General features: G+C 39.5%; 1 protein-coding gene across 1 annotated transcript in view; it reads left to right on the top strand.

Moving 5' to 3' along the window:
• The first annotated feature begins 1,531 nt into the window (after window positions 1-1,531).
• The window catches only part of PDCL2 (phosducin like 2), a 40,489-nt gene continuing 25,365 nt past the window's right edge, over window positions 1,532-16,655 (top strand). Inside the window, exon 1 of the mRNA XM_043973084.1 lies at window positions 1,532-1,620. Within this exon, the coding sequence (XP_043829019.1) occupies window positions 1,615-1,620 (6 nt within the window). The 5' untranslated portion in view covers window positions 1,532-1,614. The remainder of the gene's footprint in view (window positions 1,621-16,655) is intronic.

Here is a 16,655-nt window from a genome sequence, read left to right as displayed (position 1 = left end):
ACTGACTCTTGTTCCTTAAAAAAATTAAAGTATATAAATATGTTTAGGAGGGGACAGTTTTCTGAATGAATGAAAAGTTAAAATATTGTGGTTTCTTGGGACTGATATGTAATTCATCAAAGAGCCCGAGTAAGTAAGCAACTTGTGATTTTCTGATTTCCTTCTGAAGTCATTTATACTACAATATTACTATCACTAAAGCCCTCCTCTGATGCGTGGAAGTGTCCTACACATTAGAAGGCTGTGTCAGCTTAGTGCAAACTCAGACTGCAGCTCCCCGTGCAGGCGAGAGTTAGGGCCAGAGACTAGACTAAATTAGATAGATAAGGATATGGAGATTAGATAGAGATTTGTGGTCCTCGGAACAGTTTAACGAAGTTTAAGAAGGCTCATCATCAAGTCGGCAGCAGGGAAACCGTATTGTAAGAAATTGTTTAGGTAGAGGAAGTGGCAATACCTAGGAAATCACAGATCTTGGGAGGCGCTAAACTAGCAAAGCTCGGCTTTCTCCTAATAAGGATGAGCATGCGCAGTGGACCCACCGTAATCTTGGAGCTCGTTGGCTCTTTTAAGGAGGTGGTGAATGAAGCTATAGTATCATAATAGGTTGCTTTGATATAACATCTTCATTTTTTCAAATTTGCAGTGTTCCAGCTCTTCATTCCCTAAAGAGGGAAGGAGGGTAGGTGTAGAATGTTAATTTAATCAGTAACTGATTTCAGAGCGGTAGGGAATGAAGTCATGATCAGGAAGACAAATTCAAATCCCACCCCCTCAGTCGGCCTTCTTTAACCCAGCTTAAGTCACTCTATCTCTGGCAATTCTCCAATTCCTTTCCCCGTCACGTCATAGACAGGTTGCGACCTCCCTCTGCGAAAGGAGTTCCCCATGTTGACAAAACCATATTCCTGTAATTCCCCGACACTGTATCCCATTTATGATTGATAGTCTGGGTCCAGATTCGCGGAGGATAGAGTATTTTTCCCTCTGGCGGTCAGCCGATAAAAGACACTTGTTCTTTTTGCTATTTATACTTTGTTTCATAGAAAGACAGGGCTTGGGACGCTGAGATGAGGCTTTACGAATAAGAGAGGGGCAGAAATGATGGTGAGGGTCTCTTTCTTTCCGTAATCTTGAGCCTGGAACTAGGGAGCGCTCCCCAGAGTTTATCCATAGCGAAGTCTTGGTCTCTGCGTTCTCGTGCAAACACCCTTCCCCTGAAGCTTCCCTGTTACCCGGCAACCCGACCTTGCTCGTGGAGCGCTAGAGGAGTACGCAGGGCACTGGCCGGCCCGGCTAGGCTGGGCTCTGGGCTCTGGGCTCTGGGCTCTGGGCTCTGGGCTCTGGGCAAGCCTCCGGAGGAAGAGTTCGAAACCAGCCTGGACCTGGGCTTGTCCGAACCCTTCAGGGAGCGTGCGCGGGCACTCCAAACTGTTGGGAAGCGCAAAGCGCGCCGGGGCCGTGCGCTCCCAGTGGGGCGGAGGCAAGGAGGGGCTCAGGGCTTTAGAGCTTCCCCGAGCTGCCCTTGCCCCCTAGTTCCCAAGACCCAGCAAGGTGTCTCTGCCTCCGTCCTTCCCCGTAGCTCGGGACTCGTGAGGAGGGGACCAGTACATCATGCAAGTGAGTTTCTGGGAGCAGGGACTCTGGAGAGGTAGCTTCTTGGGCTTGGAGAGAAGTGGAAGGCAGATAGGGGCACACAGCCAGCAAGTAAATAGGTCCCTCTTCCAGAGTTTGTCACTGTCCCCAAAAGAAGGAATCCCAGTAATAGAAAGGGGGCTGGATTTAATATCCACTTAACTTGCTGTGTGGCCCAGGGCAAGTCAGTTAACTTCTTTGGGCTTCAGTTTCCTCTTATGTAAAGTGAAGTTAGACTTAAATGGCCTCGAAGACCCTCCTAAGCTCCGATCCCTTGATCCTCGTGTATTTCGGAGATTACTGTACTCCTTCAGCAAAGAGGCACAGTGTAAAACTACGACCAACAATTGCATCCCAACCCTTCTGGTTAAATGGAGCCCTTGCTGTATGTCATCGTTAAAATACTCACACCTCGGTAGAGCTTTAAAGTATATAAAACGCCTTCCTCACAACAACCCTTTGAAGTAATCAGAGGAAGCATCTTCAACCCTTCCCTCATTCCCTTTTCCCTGTTGGGAAATCGAGTTTCTTGGGGTGGCGGTGGGTGAAATTTATTAGTATATGCTGGGCTCACGTGGATACAAAGAGGGTGTGGGAGCCTAGGTGGAGACTTTATTCCCTGGATTCAAACCCCAAGGAAAATCTTGTTCCTGAAGCAGAAGCTTGTTTACTCTGAATTAGCCTGACCAACACTTTCTAGAGTACTCTACTGCTAATGACCTGTTTTACTAGAGCAAAATTTCCATTTTCTAATATCTAATCAGCAAAGAATAAGTATCATTAACTAGGTATCTCGAAGGTCCCTTGTAGCTCCTATTTGCATAGATATCTACCGTGGCCAGGCTTCTTTACCATAAACATTGTTAAGCAAGTAAGCTATATACGGTAATTTTAAAATTATGCTGGTTCTGTTTTCCTAGAATCGAAAAGGGAGTAGAATGGGTCGAGTAGAAATTTGGCATTGAAATATGCTACCATTCATTCATTTGTGAGGAAAGCACTTGGTAAATCTTAAGGGACTGTTAGGTGCCAAACTTCTGTTTGCTCATCTCTTTCCAACTGGTAGTAAGATTTAATTCGATTTCAAGGAACATAAGATGTAGAGTTGAAAGGGACCTTGGACGTCATCTATCTAGTACAACTTCATTTTACAGGTTAGGAAACTGAGGCCCAGATGATTTAAGTGATTTGCCCAAGCCACGTAAATGGCAGGAATAGCATTGTAGCCCAAGTTCTCTGACTCTGTATCCAGTCCTCTTCCTAGCACACTGTATTTTATCTGCCAAGAAGGGAAGATGTCTATTTACTTTTAAGTGCTAAGTAGGTTAGATGAATAATGTGGGAGAAATGTAAGCCATTGTTTAGAAAGGAATGTTAAAGGGGCTTGGGTAGAATTAGACAAGAAGACAAAAAATGGGATATAAGAATAGCTATTTGAGACTTTTAAAAGTGCTGCTAAAGACACCATTTTATTATTTTAGATTTATTAAGATTTAGTCATCTTTTTACTACAGAATACAAAGGAAAAAACAAAATGAGAGAAACCAGCTAAGGGTGTTGTATTTGCTTTTGCTGAATTTTATGAATTTTTGGAAGCCTTCTATTTGAAGTTTGCTAGCTAGTTTAGTTTTGATCTTAGTAGTATTTCATTCCAAAGTACTCCCCTCCCACTTCTCACCTCACCCTCATCTGATTGTGCTTATTAAATAAGCCTGTGTGGGTTGTTGGAGAAGAGTTCAAAGCATATAAAACTAATTTTGGTAAGTGTGCCTAAAGGTTCTATGCTATATCACTGAATTAAAAAGTAGTCATCTTAGGACCCCCAAATATACAGATTTTGCATTGCTATGAATGTAGTAAAGTTATTTTTGTCACTTGTGAAAGTAGGTCTAAAGGCATAGTTATCATTTGAAATGTTTTAATAATAAAAGTATTTTATTATTTTCCATTTACATGTAAAAATAGTTTTCAACATTGGTTTTTTATAAGATTTTGAGTTCCAAATTTTTCTCCCTCCCTTCCCTCCCCGCTCCCCAAGACAGAAGGCAATCTGATATAGTTTATATATGTACAATCACATTAAACATATTTCTGCATCAGTCGTGTTGTGAAAAGAAGAATCAGAACAAAAGGGGAAAACCTCAAAAAAAACCCAAACCCCCCAAAATTAGAAACAGTCTGGTTCAATCATTCAGATTTCACAGTTCTTTTTCTGAGTGCGGAGAGCATTTTCCATCATGAGTCATTTGGAATTGTCTGGGATCATTGTATTGCTGAGAGGAGCTATGTCTATCACAGTTGATTATCACACAATCTTGCTGTTATTATGTACAATGTTCTCCTGGTTCTGCTGACTTCACTCAGCATCAGTTCATACTTGAACTTTCCAGGTTTTTCTGAAATCTGCCTGCTCATCATTTTTTATAGCACAATAGTATTCCATTACATTCACATACCACAACTTGACAACTTGTTTAGCCATTCCACAATTGATGGACATCCCCTCAATTTCCAATTCTTTGCCACCACAAAGAGAGTTGCTATAAATATTTTTGTACATGTGGGTCTTTTCCCCTTTTTGATGATCTCTTTGGGATACAGACCTAGTAATGGTATTACTGGTATGCCCTTTGGGCATAGTTCTAAATTGCTCTCCAGAATGGTTGGATCAGTTCACAAATCCACCAACAATGCATTAGTGTTCCAATTTTTCCACAACTTCTCCAACATTTATTATTTTCTTTTTTTGTCATATTAGCCAATCTCATAGTTGAGAGGTGGTACCTCAGAGTTGCTTTAATTTTCATTTCTCTAATCAATAGTGATTTAGAGCATTTTTTTCATATGACAATAGCTTTGATTTATTGTTTGAAAATTTTAGGGGGCAGCTAGGTGGCACAGTGGATAAAGCACAGGCCCTGGATTCAGGAGGACCTGAGTTCAAATTCAGCCTCAGACACTTGACACATACTAGCTGTGTGACCCTGGGCAAGTCACTTAACCCTCATTGCCCTGCCCCCCCCAAAAAAAGAAAAGAAAATTTTAATCAATATTTTTCATTTTAGATTACCTAAATTTCTCCCTTTTATTTCTCTCCTCCAAGTGAATTTTTTTAAGAGGAAGAGAAAAAAATTCAGCAAAAACAATCAATATATTTTTTTAAAACCTGCCATTATGTGTAATGTGAAACCTGTGATCTTCCCTCCTCAAGGAGTAGGGATGAGGTATCTTGTCATATTTCTTCTTTGGCACCAAACTTATTTCTTGTATGTTGGAACATTAATTTTTTTTTTTTTGGTGAGGCAATTGGGGTTAAGTGACTTGCCCAGGGCCACACAGCTAGTACGTGTCAAGTGTCTGAGGCTGGATTTGAACTCAGGTCCTCCTGAATCCAGGGCCGGTGCTCTATCCACTGTGCTGCCTAGCTGCCCCTGGAACATTAATTTTTGATTGTTTTGTAGTGGTTCTTTCCATTTACATTATTGTAATGATTGTGTATGCCATTTTCTTTGTTCTTTTTACTTTACTTTGTATTATAAAAGTCTTTCCATGCTTCTCTGTATTCATTACATTCATTATCACAATCTGTTAATCAGAGATATTCTCTGATTAACGGGCACCAATTTTGTTCCAGTTCTTTACTCCCCCCCCACACACACAAATGTTTCCATAAATATTTTATGCTACCATGTGTTTGTTCGTTCTCTCTCTCTCTCTCTCTCTCTCTCTCTCTCTCTCTCTCTCTCTCTCTCTCTCTCTCTCTCTCATCAAAAAGCACCTTTATAACTAGGAGTGAACTATCTAGGTGAAAGAATATAAAACACAGCTAGGTGGCACCAGCCAGGGAGTCAGGAGGAACGAAGTTCAAATTCAGCTTCAGACACTTACTAGCTCTGTGACTCTGAGCAAGTCACCTAACCCCGATTGCCTCCAAAAAAATGGAAAGAAAAAAGAAAGAGTATGGACATTTTAGCCATTTTCTTTGCATAGTTCAGAATTGCTTTCCAGAATGAATCTACCAATTCACAGCTCTACCAACAATGTATTAATAAGCTTCTCTTTTTACAGTTCCTTCAATAAGTGTTCCTATTATTTCTTGTCACCTTTGTAAATTTGCTGGGTTTTGAGATGAAAATCTAGAAGCACATTTAAGTGATAATTCCACCCAGTGTTGGTAACTAGAAAATCAACTATATGCTGTTTTAGTCCCTACAACTCTGAGGAATTTGAGACATGGCAGATCTATAGATAGATGCTACAGAGGTGGGAAGCTTAGGTAATATTGAAAGATAGTAAGAATTAAGAAATATCTCAGTAGGCCTAAAATGGTGGTTTAAATCTAGTAAGATGAAATTTAGTAGGAATAAAGGTAAGATATTATATTTGAGCTAAAAAAAAAAGTTTACCAGAAATTAGGCATAGACCAACATCTTACACCTTATACTAAAATAAGGTCAAAATGGATACATGATTTAGACATAAGAGGTGATACCATAGGTAAATTAGGAGAGAAAGGAATAGTGTACCTATCAGATCTTTGGAAAGGAGAACAGTTTTTGACCAAACAAGAGATAGAGTATATTATAAAATGCAAAATGGATGATTTTGATTATATTAAATTAAAAAATTTTTGTACAAACAGAAGCAATGCATCCAAAATTGGAAGGGAGGCAGAAAACTGGGAAACAATTTTTGAGGCCAGTGCTTCTGATAAAGGCCTCATCTCTAAAATATATAGGGAATTAAATCAAATTTATAAGAATCCAAGTCATTCCCCAATTGAGAAATGGTCAAAGGATATGAACAGGCAGTTTTCTGATGAAGAAACCAAAGCTATCTATTCCCATATGAAAAAATGCTCTAAATCTCTAATGATTAGAGAGATGCAAATTAAAACAACTCTGAGGTACCACCTGACACCTATCAGATTGGCTAAAATGACAAAAAAGGAAGATAATAAATGTTGGAGAGGCTGTAGGAAAATTGGAACACTAATGCATTGTTGGTGGAGCTGTGAGCTGATCCAACCATTCTGGAGAGCAATTTGGAATTATGCCCAAAGGGCAATAAAGCTGTGCATATCCTTTGACCCAGCAATTCCACTTTTAGGTCTTTTGCCCAAAGAAATCATGGAAGGGGGAAAGGGACCCACATGTACAAAAATATTTATAGCTGCTCTTTGCGTGGTAGCAAGGAATTGGAAGTTGAGGGGGTGCCCATCAATTGGGGAATGGCTGGACAAGTTGTGGTATATGAATACAATGGAATACTATTGTGCTGTAAGAAATGATGAGCAGGAAGAGTTCAGAGAAATCTGGAGGGTTTTACGTGAGCTGATGATGAGTGAGATGAGCAGAACCAGAAGAACATTGTACACAGTATCATCAACATTGAGTGTTGACCTACTGTGATAGATTATATTCTTCTCACCAATGCAATGGTACAGAAGAGTTCCAGGGAACTCATGATAGAAGAGGATCTCCAAATCCAAGAAAAAAAAAAGAAAGAAAGAACTGTGGAGTATAGATGCTGATTGAACCATATTATTTCTTTTGTTTTGGGTGCTGTTGTTATTTTTTTCTATTTTGAGGTTTTGCATCACTGCTCTGATTTTTTCTCTTGTAACAGGATTAATGCAGAAATAGGATTAATGTTATTATGTGTATATATATATATGTGTGTGTATATATCTATATCTATATCTATATGTATAGAGATATATAGATATAACCTATATCAGATTACCTGCTGTCTAGGGGAGGGGGGAGGGAGGGGAGGGAGGGAGAAAAATCTGAAATTGTAAAGCTTGTATAAACAAAAGTTGAGAACTATCTTTACATGTAACGGAAAAAATAAAATACCTTATACATTAAAAAAAAGTTTACAGGATGGGAGACATATGTATAGACAGAAGTTCATATAAAAAAGAACTATAATAGACTACAAGACAACACTGACATAATGGCCACAAAAATTAATGTGATATTAGATTATGCCAGCAGAATAAGCAAGATCATTCACATTGTACTCTGCTTTGGGAAGACCACATCTAGATTATTATAGTCAAATCAATTCAACCAACATTAAGTACCTATCATGTTCAAGTGAATGTACTAGGTGCTAGAGAAAATTGAAATAGTCCTTACATTCTTTTGGAAGGGAATACATGTACATGAATAAATACAAGGTATTTACAAAGTAATATAAAATAATTTCAAGAGAGAATGAATGCTAATAACAGATGATCAGATAATAACAGGTGATCAGGTCATAGGAAAGCTAGGCATATTCAACTGATGAACTTATAATGTTCCAGGGAAAGTAATAAAAATAATCAGACAAATACTTAGACAGTACTACTCATTTACCCATATAAAGTGTGCCTTCCATATAATTTAATGTTTGTCAACAATAATTAGTGCATATTTTTAGAATACTTTTATATTATTCATTATATTCATTTGCTTCTGTGTTAGGATCATGCATATATTGTCTATTATATGTATCTGCACGCTACATTAGTCTATTAAGATACATGGTTTTCTATTTGTTTATATACACTTATGTTGCTGTTTCTGCAAGGACTACTGTTATTGTTTTACTTTTTGTTGACTGTTATGCATATTTGCTTATACTCAATAGTTATACATATCTTACTATGACATGCATTTTTATGAACTGCACGTAATTTAAACATGTAGTTACTGAATTAATCTGTCAAGTGAAGTTTTATACCAAAGATGTCAAACGTGTTCCACAACACTCCTGAGTGCAGCCCAAACCAGATTAAAATGTAATTGGGAAATAGTTAACAAAATAAATAAAAAATACAATAAAATATAGATAATATTACATTTTAAGCCTGAGCCAATATGCAGCCTGCAGGAATTCTTAGGTATGGTTTCTCTTTGAGTTTGACACCACTGCTTTAAACCATAGTGTGTTGAGATAAATAGCTATGTCTTTGCCTATCTCTAATAACATTGCTGTGTATGAACCTGTAATGATTACCTAGAATTCTGGACGAATAATCTTTGTACTTTTTTTTTTTAATCTTTGTACTTTTAAATGTGGATGTTTGTGTTGATGCTGTAATGTACATATCTAAAAATGATCCACATCTGATTTTGCAAGGGACTAAAGAAATGTCAAACCCCGGAAAGGGAAGTACCAAGGTTTGGGGAAGATGGATTGCTTTACAGGCATGAAAAGAAGTTTCTCAGAGCCTAATTCTAAGTTCTGAGAAACGGTGTCAAATAGACTTAACAGTCTCAAACAACAATAATTCTTTCTATGCTGAGAGAGACAAAGACTTTTGAGGGATATATGCACAAACATAGGGTTGGGTTATTTTTGCATGTGATTTAAAAGAAGGAGAGGATTAGGAAATTTAAGGAGAGAGAGTGAAAAGGGAACACAAGCAATGGCTGTTATTGAGCATGAGTGGGTTTGACTATAGAGGCTGACACTTTTCCCCACTTAGACAGATGAGAGAGCTGTGACCAGAGCATGATATGTACCTGAACAGTGACAAACTTGCTCCTAACCAAGAATTCACGTGGATAGTGAAGTGCTTTCTTCCCCCACTTCTATTTGAGAGACTTTAAAGCATTTACTTATTATTTGAATTAACAACAGATATAGCTAGTTTCAGATAAAAGGACAAATCCTAATTTCCTAGTGGCATGTTCCATTATCTTTGAAAAGAGAAGGCAAAGAGTAAGTAGACGGTGATAGATTTGTAATATTGATTTTAGAGAAGGACATGATTTGGTCCAGAGTATCAAGTTTCTACCCTGGCTGGTGCCTCTAAATGAAAAGAGAGAGAATTTCAAGAGTTCTAATTTATTAATTTTTATAAATGCCCCAAAGCTGGTCCTGGGCTTTCCTGCCTTCAGGCCAAAGAAAGTTGTCATTTGCTGCCTGGGTTGTCCATTCATGATGCCCTCTCCATTGTTTTCTGTGAATGCATGTTCAGAAGACATTGTTCTTTAGAGATGGAGCCAATATGGTGACTAGAGAATCAGGGACCATGTGGTAGGAGAAGAAAAGAAGGATCTGGTTACAGTCGGGAATGCCCACATTCCAAAGGCGATGGCCAGAGTAAGGCCAGGGTACTTCTCCCTTTCATTTTTGCTTTCATTCTCTAAACATAGCCAGCAGAAAGGTGATAGAGAGATAGAAGACATAGATACATGTGTGTATATATAAATACTATATACACATATGTATAAAAGTACATACATGTATATGTATTTATTTGCCTGAACCTGAGGATCACTAAGTGGTTCATTTTCTAATGATCACATACCCAGTAATGTGTCTGAGATAGGATTGAACTCATGTCTGCCTGACTCTTGGTGCTGCACTCAATTTGATCCATGACCCATTGTCTTTTTGATTAAGTCTAAATTTTGTAGTACAGATAAAGCCCTGCATGGAAGCCCTTCAAGGAAAGTCACAGGAAACGGAAAATGTGTCACATTTAGGGGAAGGAAATAGGAAAAAGGAACAAGGCTGATTCCTTTTTAAAATAAACTACTCCATGAATGCCGAGTGCTTTGGGAATTGTGCCAATTCTTTAACCACTTAGGAGGCATTTTTTCCCTGGGATTTCATTACTGTGTAGAAACTCCTCCCTGGAAATGCTGATCAACAATTCATCTGTAATTTATCATCCTTGGGAATTCTCCTCAAGGTGCCGAGTGAGGTTAAGTGAGTTGTCCATGGTCAACAGAACTAATATTTGCCACAGGTAGAACCTGACCGGGGTCTTCCTCACTTGGCTGGTTCTTGATTCATAATCTAATCATAATCTCTGTGATGAACTGTGGTTCTTAAATTATTGACTTTTCCTGAAGTATGGGATACAATGGAATTTTTTTTTCTTGGCTTTTGACCTCTAGTCTCTCCCTACCTTGGGTTCAGCCTCAATGGCTATTCTGTGTGTAGGGGTGTGTGTGTATGCGTGCGTGCGTGTTTTATTCCATTTGTAATCTAGCTATGAATAACACTGGGGAATGAAGGAGAGGTCACTGGAAAACTTCATCTCCATGTTCTTCCTTTATTCTTATTTTGCTTTGTTGGAAAACAGTGCTTTTGTGGGAGGTCTGTAGACGACCCTTTCAAGGGGTCCACAAAGTCAAACTATTTTTATAATAATACTAAGATTTTACATATCTAATGTGGTAAATATTGGTAGATATCACTCACATAAATAAAAGAATTTTGAAGGGACCTCAATAATTTTTTTTTTTTTTTTAGTGAGGCAATTGGGGTTAAGTGACTTGCCTAGGGTCACACAGCTAGTGTTAAGTGTCTGAGGCCGGATTTGAACTCAGGTACTCCTGACTCCAGGGCCGGTGCTCTATCCACTGTGCCATCTAGCTGCCCCGACCTCAATAATTTTTAAGAATAAAAAGGAATCCTGAGACCAAGAAGTTTGAGCTGTCTTAGACACTGAGTGGGGAGAAGGCTCAGCAACCACTGTATTGTGCTCATGAGCTTAAATCTTGACTTGCCACTTTGATTAGTTCTACCCCAGAAGGAAATATATCTGACCTATCTTTTTTTTTTGGGGGGGGGGGGTTGCAGGGCAATGAGGGTGAAGTGACTTGCCCAGGGTCACACAGCTAGTAAGTGTCAAGTGTCCGAGGCTGGATTTGAACTCAGGTCCTCCTGAATCCAGGGCCAGTGCTTTATCCACTGTGCCACCCAGCTGCCCCCTGACCTATCATTTTACTGTTGTTTTTTTTTTTTCCAGTATCCAACTCTCCCTTTTCACCTCAATTCTTTCAGCTTTTAAAATAGCAACGCTAGCAGCAGTCTGGATGTTGCCTCTTGCTTGCCCCGGAGAGTATCTATTTTCAAGCTCCTATAAAAGAAATCCCAATAGTTTGGTGTTGACTTTTTGGTTCGGTGAAAGCAAGCAAGACTGTTTCTGCCTTTAGAGATCTTCCGTTCTAATGGGGTGGATCATGGTTTAGAAATGTCTGGGAAATGACTTGTAGGCTTGCTTCTAGGCAAGTTAAGGTAAAGGTCACCCGTCAGAGCCAAGGGACCCAGAGGCAGAGTCCAGATGGTTTCCGTGGGAGGGAGTTTTGGAAGGTGGTTGAGGAGGAGGAAGCCTGGTCTAGAAATAGCTGGGAAGTGACTCGAAGAGCAAGATACAGTCAAAGTTTATCTATCAGATCCCAGGGACCCAGGGAACAGGGGATTTGGTGGGAGGGGAATGAAGAGGATGGCTAGAGTGGAGTTAGCATGATTTGGAAGTGTCCAGGAAGAAAAAAAAAATTGAGCTGTTACTAAGTGAATTTTGAATACTGAGAGGAGAAGAGAGTATGAGAAATGTTAGATCAACCTTTATTTGGGAAGTTTTTTGGTGAGAGAAACATCATTAACATAAGCTTTGACAACAAGAAATAAATTGAAATCTGATATGATGCAAAAGCCATCGGAATGATTTCCCATTTTCAAACGTATGGCTCTACTGAAGCTCTTCACTCCAGGATTTCCAGTGACCTCTTGAAAGCATAAAATCCAGGGATCTTTTTTCTCAGCAATTTCCTTGACCTTTCTTCTGCTTTTAACAATGTCAGCTGCCTGTTTCTTCTTGTTCCTTTTTTTGCTTTTTTTTACTTCTATAACAGTGTTCACTCCCTGTTCTCCACTTACCTGTGTGACCATTCTTCTTGAGTTCATCTTCCTCTTCCCCCTCTCCTGGCTGTGTCCTGAGTTCTCTACCCTTTGTAATTTTATCTTTAACCAAAGTTTCAGCTGTTCGAATGACACTCAATTCTATATGTTATCCAATGCCGATCTCTCCCTAGAGCTCCTAATTACCTACTGGACACTGCTACCTGTATGATCCTCTCTGATAGCTCACATCCAATATGTCCAAAATGGAACTCATCTTTCTCACCTTACCTGCCCTTTCTTCTGATTTTCCTATTACAATCAATCAAAGAAAAAGCTTGTATGAATCACTTATTTAGCATGAGACATTCTGCTTTACTGGGATGTTATGGAGAAAGGCAAGAGTGGCCTCTGCCTTCAAGGACCTCACATTCAGATGGAAGGACAACATCTCAAAAACTAGATACATATGAGATATATACAACATTGACAGGAGGCAATCTCGGAACAGAAAGCACTAAAGGCTGGTAGGATGGGGAGATGACTAGGAAAGGCCTCTTGCAGAAAGTGAAATTGGAGCTGTCTTGAAGGAAGCTAGAGAAAGCCTGGAGAACAACTCAGTGCAAACACTTGGAGTTAGGAGTTGTATTGCTGTGTGAAAGAACAGCAAGTATGCCCTGTGGATGGATCATAGATTAAATGGAGGGGAATAATGTAAAAGAAGACTAGAGAAGGTTAGGAAGGGTTCAAATTGTAAAAGGGTTTAAATTTCCAACAGAAGACTTTATGTGCCAACCTTTAGCTAATGGGGAGCTACTGGGATTTATTGAGTAGGATGCCTTGGTCAGAAGAGCACTTTAAGACCATCATTTGGAGAACTGAAAGTCACTGTACTGGAGGCAGGGAGAACAACTTAAAGGCTAATTAGTCCAGGTGAGAGGTGATGAGGGCCTGACCCAGGGTGGTGGCTGTGTGAGTGAAGAGAAGGAGAGGTACATAGGTACATGGGAAATGTTGTGGAGATAGAAACAAGATTTGGCAATACATGTGTGACCACACATGATAGTGAGGGATTAAGGATGACACTGAGGTTACAAAACTAGGTGACCAGGAAGATATTAGCGTCCTTGACAGTAATAAGGAAACTTGGAAGAGGGAAGGGGTTTGGGGAAAAGATAAAAAGTTTATCTTGGACATGTTGAAATTGGAATGTCTGTGGGACATACGTTTTACACTGCTCAAAAAGCAATTCATGATGCAGGGCTTTATTTCAGGACACAGACAAAGGCTGAAGCTCTGGGAATCATCTGCACAGAACCAATCATTGAACCTATGGGAACTGATGAAATCACCGGGGGAAATGAGAAAAGTGCCCAGAACAGAGCCTTGGGGGAACTCCATGGTTATTTAGCATTATGGAAGAAAAAGCAGTGCAGGAATCTAAGAAGCATAATTAGACAGGTATAGAAAAAAGGAGGGAAGGAGCAGTGTCACAATAACGTAGGGGGAGAGAGGATCTGGGCAGAGGTGACAATCAGCAGTGAGGAAAAGGCAACTAAGAGGACACTGTTAACTTTTAGAGGGAGTCATTTCACTTAAATAATGAGATCAGAAGACAAATTGCAGAAGTTTTAGAAGGGAATGGGAAGAGAAGTGGGGGATCAAATGAGAAAATACTTTGTAAAGTACTTAGCACAATGCTTGGCACACAGTAGGTGCTTATAAATGCTTATTCCCTTTTCCCCCAGTATAGACAGCTTTGTCAAGGAGTTTAGCAGAGAATGGGAAGAAAAATAGAATGATAGTGGGGATGGTTGGATCAAATGAAGGTTTTAAGAATGAGTATGTTTGAGCAGCTAGGTGGTGCAGTGGATAAAGCACCGGCCCTGGATTCAGGAGGACCTGAGTTCAAATCCGGCCTCAGACACTTGACACTTACTAGCTGTGTGACCCTGGGCAAGTCACTTAACCCCCATTGCCCCGCAAAACAAAACAAACAAAAAAGGAAATGGCAAACCACTCCAGTATTTTTGTCAAGAAAATCTCAATTATATCATGAAGAGCAGGACACAACTGAAACAACTAAACAGCAATATGTAGCTAGGCCCTGCCAAGGCCACTTCTGAAAGAAGAGAATTTGAGGAATATTATTTAGTGATATGAGAGAAGAAGATGAAGGTGTCTGGCCTCAATCTTTTGGTTGAAATATCAAGTGAAGTCCTTAATAAGGAGTGCTTAGAGAGAGGGGCACCATAGGAGACTTGAAGAGAGATAACTGAGTTAGTCATCCAGGCTTAAAATCTTGGCGTTATCTTTAAGTATTTGCTCTCATTCACTCCTCATGTCTACTCAGTTGCCAACTGCTTTCTGCTTTCCTCGACAATACCTCATTCTGATTAGCTCTCACTGCTACCACCCTAAATCAAGCCTTCATGTTCTCTTACCTAGGATTATTTTCATTGCCTTCTTAACTGGTCTTCTAGGCTTTTCTTTCTAATCCATCTGGATAATGACTGAAGTTATCTTTCTAATGTTTGGTTCTGATCACATTACTCTATTGCTCGAAAAAACTTCCAGTTGTTCCCCTGTTCCATAAAACTGACTTCTTAGCCATTCACTTACAGCACAACTTGGCCCCTTCCTACTTTTTCATTCTTGTTGCATTCTAATTCCCATCACATACACTAGGCTCCAGAAAAAAAAAAAAGAAACAAAAAACTGAACTATTAACTGGTTCCCACTTTTAGCCTGACCTCTTCTGCTTCTGTAAATATATAGAAAGTTTCATTCCGGGGCAGCTAGGTGGCGCAGTGGATAGAGCACCGGCCCTGGAGTCAGGAGTACCTGAGTTCAAATCCGGCCTCAGACACTTGACACTTACTAGCTGTGTGACCCTGGGCAAGTCACTTAACCCCCATTGCCCCGCAAAACAAAACAAACAAAAAAGGAAATGGCAAACCACTCCAGTATTTTTGTCAAGAAAATCTCAATTATATCATGAAGAGCAGGACACAACTGAAACAACTAAACAGCAATATGTAGCTAGGCCCTGCCAAGGCCACTTCTGAAAGAAGAGAATTTGAGGAATATTATTTAGTGATATGAGAGAAGAAGATGAAGGTGTCTGGCCTCAATCTTTTGGTTGAAATATCAAGTGAAGTCCTTAATAAGGAGTGCTTAGAGAGAGGGGCACCATAGGAGACTTGAAGAGAGATAACTGAGTTAGTCATCCAGGCTTAAAATCTTGGCGTTATCTTTAAGTATTTGCTCTCATTCACTCCTCATGTCTACTCAGTTGCCAACTGCTTTCTGCTTTCCTCGACAATACCTCATTCTGATTAGCTCTCACTGCTACCACCCTAAATCAAGCCTTCATGTTCTCTTACCTAGGATTATTTTCATTGCCTTCTTAACTGGTCTTCTAGGCTTTTCTTTCTAATCCATCTGGATAATGACTGAAGTTATCTTTCTAATGTTTGGTTCTGATCACATTACTCTATTGCTCGAAAAAACTTCCAGTTGTTCCCCTGTTCCATAAAACTGACTTCTTAGCCATTCACTTACAGCACAACTTGGCCCCTTCCTACTTTTTCATTCTTGTTGCATTCTAATTCCCATCACATACACTAGGCTCCAGAAAAAAAAAAAAGAAACAAAAAACTGAACTATTAACTGGTTCCCACTTTTAGCCTGACCTCTTCTGCTTCTGTAAATATATAGAAAGTTTCATTCCGGGGCAGCTAGGTGGCGCAGTGGATAGAGCACCGGCCCTGGAGTCAGGAGTACCTGAGTTCAAATTCGGCCTCAGACACTTAACACTTACTAGCTGTGTGACCCTGGGCAAGTCGCTTAACCCCCATTGCCTCACACACACAAAAAAACAAACAAAAAAAAACAAAGAAAGTTTCATTCCAGTCATGGGCTGTATATCCATTGAAACTCTCTTCCTTCAAGGCCTTCGTTCATATACCATCTCTTTGTGAAATCCTCTTTTTTCCCCACTCAGTTGGAGTGATTTTTACCCTCATATTTTTATAACACTTAGACTAGACTTCTCTTTGCCATCACAATCTACCATGGCACCCCTTCATTAGAAAGCAAATTTCCACTGAGGAAAAAATAGCATGTCATTCTTCATATTTTCCTCCCCCTCCTGTACCAGTTGTTCAATACACAAGTAAATATAAAGTACATAAAAAGTAAATGTAAACCTGACTAATGTGGACTACACAAGTATAACTTATATTGAATTGCTTGCATTCTTAAGGAAGGGAGTGGGGAGGGAGGGAAGAAGAGAATTAATTTGGAACACAAAGTTTTAAAAATCGACATTAAAATTGTTTTTACATGTAATTTGGGGAAAAAATTCTAAATAAATGGGGGGG

The sequence above is a fragment of the Dromiciops gliroides genome, chromosome 6 (assembly GCF_019393635.1).
Source record: "Dromiciops gliroides isolate mDroGli1 chromosome 6, mDroGli1.pri, whole genome shotgun sequence".
In the NCBI taxonomy this organism is placed as follows: Eukaryota; Metazoa; Chordata; class Mammalia; order Microbiotheria; family Microbiotheriidae; genus Dromiciops; species Dromiciops gliroides.
The sequence above is the reverse complement of the archived record's forward strand: the minus strand, read 5'-3'. Positions and strand labels throughout refer to the sequence as shown.